The sequence below is a fragment of the Sesamum indicum genome, unplaced genomic scaffold (assembly GCF_000512975.1).
Source record: "Sesamum indicum cultivar Zhongzhi No. 13 unplaced genomic scaffold, S_indicum_v1.0 scaffold00057, whole genome shotgun sequence".
NCBI lineage: Eukaryota > Viridiplantae > Streptophyta > Magnoliopsida > Lamiales > Pedaliaceae > Sesamum > Sesamum indicum.
The window spans coordinates 4,983-8,608 of NW_011628041.1; the positions used below are offsets into that span (position 1 = coordinate 4,983).

General features: G+C 42.4%; 1 protein-coding gene across 1 annotated transcript; it reads right to left on the bottom strand.

Annotated features, from left to right (window-relative positions):
- Positions 1-1,769: 1,769 nt before the first annotated feature.
- On the bottom strand, positions 1,770-2,797 carry LOC105178780. Its single transcript, XM_020699437.1, is given in 1 exon segment — positions 1,770-2,797. A coding segment is annotated over 1 exon segment (342 nt). The 5' UTR covers positions 2,738-2,797; the 3' UTR covers positions 1,770-2,395.
- Positions 2,798-3,626: the final 829 nt, after the last annotated feature.

The window sequence follows — 3,626 nt, forward strand, 5'->3', positions numbered from 1 at the left end:
TGAAATATTACGTTTGTTGTTTGATGTGTTGTGAGTGTTTGAGAATGAGAATGTATTGATATATGGTTTTACGTTACTAGTTGCTTACAAGAATGGTGATATGTGAAAATGAAGGAGTGGTAGAATTGAATATAATTGTAGTGTGAATACCCCTTGATGTGTTGAAAAGCCTATAAGGCGATATGAAAAGTGCTATGTGCAAAAAGAAAGTGCTATGTGCGAAAAGAAAATGCTATGTGCGAAATGAAACAGCTATGTGCGAAAAGAAAATGCTATGTGCGAAATGAGATTGATGAGCCGGCTGTCAAGGGGGTTCACTTAAATTTATATAACGGTGAGATTGAATTGGTGGGAAAAACACAATATCACCTTCTGGTAAGCAAACTAGGAAAAATGGAGTTTGATTGATTGTCTTGTTATGAGATAGTCATGTGGTGTAATAAAGCTGATTATGTTGGAATTACGTTGACTGTATTCCATGTGTGTTGCCTGTTCCTCTTATTTGGGCTGTGTTTGATATGCATATATAGATAGGGCTGGTTATTAACTTACTGAGTGACAGGCTCATTCCCCTGCTGACATTTTCTTTCAGAAATAGACTTTGAGGTGTCTGACTGTTGAAGAGTAGGTCTACGCGCTATACTCAGGCAGGTCGGGCCAGTATGCAGTTTTCTCCTTTTTATCAGTTAGAGTACAAAATACATTTTGTTGTATAGATAGAACGTAAGCATGGAGATTACTTATGATGGACTACAGTGTAGTGTTTGATGTGCATATATGATGATGCAGATTCATTACGCTTATTATGACGTTGGGGTTACGTATACATATGGGTTAAATTATTATGCGCATTTATATTTATAAACACAGGGATTACTATAAGTATGATGTTTACCGTAGATATAGCCCTTGTAGCGAAGGGGGTGCTACACATTATGTCCTTCTTTATTGCTGAAATTTTTTGAAGCCTATATATAGGCTTGTCCATTCTTCATTTGAGACACACCACAAACAACAAATTCTCATTCTTGAGTTTTCTCTAATTCCCTCTTTCGGCTTCTATATTGTGTCTAGAATTTGAATCTCTTGTTTCGATAACAAGCTTTTGAGTGTTTGATCGAGATATTTTTCGGTATAGTGCTAAAACCGAAAGAACTGTAACCGTCTTATCCTGGGAGAAATACGTTGAACCCGGTGCACTGCTGATACGGGGCGTATATTTTCTTCAAGGCAAGCAGTGATTCTGCGATTCGGTTAAAAATTTACGACTAGAAATTGGTCTGAGAATTGTTACGATACAATTCTCGTTGTAAGTTTTCGATTTAAATTTCTTGTTATAAATAGTGTTTCTAATTGTGTTATGTTATTTGTTCCAACGTGGCTTTATTTGCTTTTGATTTCTTAAATGCGGTTGTAATATTTCAAAACGTCGTTTCGATTGCTTGAAACTAAATTATTTTTCCAACAATTACGAAGACACTTCCAGCTCCCGCTTTCTTTGAATTTGGTTGCCAAGTTGGGAATGGTTGAGATGACACCAATTCCATCTTGAGGGAGGGATAAGGGAATCCAGAACTTAATTCTCCAGGTGCAGCTGAGCAACTAAAAGGAAGAACATTAATTGCTGATTAAAACTTGTAAACCCGATTTTCTTACATATGTGTAGAAATGCGGGTTTATAAGTGAAATAGCACTTATAGTCATCTTTAGTTTTAGCACTACCACCAAGATCCGCACCGACGGCCGCTCCGCCCGGGCTCGCGCCCAGGGTTTTGCGGCGACCGCCGCGCCCTCCTACTCATCGGGGCCTGGCCCTTGCCCCGACGGCCGGGTATAAGTCGCGCGCTTCAGCGCCATCCATTTTCGGGGCTAGTTGATTCGGCAGGTGAGTTGTTACACACTCCTTAGCGGATTTCGACTTCCATGACCACCGTCCTGCTGTCTTAATCGACCAACACCCTTTGTGGGATCTAGGTTAGCGCGCAGTTGGGCACCGTAACCCGGCTTCCGGTTCATCCCGCATCGCCAGTTCTGCTTACCAAAAATGGCCCACTTGGAGCTCTCGATTCCCTGGCGCGGCTCAACGGAGCAGCCGCGCCGTCCTACCTATTTAAAGTTTGAGAATAGGTCGAGGGCGTTGCGCCCCCGATGCCTCTAATCATTGGCTTTACCCGATAGAACTCGCGCTCGAGCTCCAGCTATCCTGAGGGAAACTTCGGAGGGAACCAGCTACTAGACGGTTCGATTAGTCTTTCGCCCCTATACCCAAGTCAGACGAACGATTTGCACGTCAGTATCGCTGCGGGCCTCCACCAGAGTTTCCTCTGGCTTCGCCCCGCTCAGGCATAGTTCACCATCTTTCGGGTCCCGACAGGTATGCTCACTCGAACCCTTCTCAGAAGATCAAGGTCGGTCGGCGTTGCACCCCTCGGGGGGGATCAGGCCGGTCAGCTTCCTTACGCCTTACGGGTTTGCTCGCCCGTTGACTCGCACACATGTCAGACTCCTTGGTCCGTGTTTCAAGACGGGTCGAATGGGGAGCCCGCTGGCCAGCGCCGGGAGGGCGCAGTTGCCGAGGCACGCTGTGGGCGCGCGCTGTCCGCCACGATCGGGGCGACGGCGTTCCGCGGGCATATCGACTGCCCGGGCTTTGGCCGCCGCCTCAATCCGCGCTGGTCCGTGCCCCGAGCCGATCGGCGGACCGGCTCTCGCCGTTCCACATCCGACCGGGGCGCATCGCCGGCCCCCATCCGCTTCCCTCCCGACAATTTCAAGCACTCTTTGACTCTCTTTTCAAGTGCTGATTAAAACTTGTAAGCCCGATTTTCTTACATATGTGTAGAAATGCGGGTTTATAAGTGAAATAGCACTTATAGTCATCTTTAGTTTTAGCACTAACACCTTACAGTTAATTATAGGTAGTTAATTCTTCAAGAAGTCAGTTTATTAGATCAAGATTGAACCTTCTGTTACAGGTAGTTAGCAGCAGTTGGAGTCCTTTGCAGCTACTGACGGTTGCCTATTTAAAAGGTATGAATATGTATAGATAGCTTAGATCTTTTTTCAAGTCAAGAAGAAAAATTGGAATGATTTTTGTTTACAGAAAATGGCTGCAATTTGCAGTTTAGTTAAGAAATTTCTCACCCTTGTATATTATATATTATTAGGGTGAAGGGTAAATTGTTTCATTTTAAAAAATATAGAGAGATAAATTATTGTATTTTAAAAAATACTGAAAGGTAAATCACTATTTCTTTTCTCATAAGGGGGTAATTTGCTCATTTGTAATATCACAATGAGGTTGCTTGCATTTTTTTCTATTATTATTTATGTGAAATACTCTTACTAGCCCGTAGTGATGGGAGATGCATCTAGAAAAAATAAATTGTAACAGTCTGGTGTGAATCTTTTGCTAACCTACATTATTTACTCTAGGGTGAATACCAAATAGCAATTTACCCTCTTGTGATATTGAAAATGAACATATTACCTCCAATAAAAAAAATATAGCAATTTATCCCCCCTATACATTTTAAAATGAAGCAATTTACCTCCTTATTTAAGGAGGTAAATTACTTCATTTTAAAAAACATAGGGAAATAAATTGTTGTATTTTAAAAAATGAA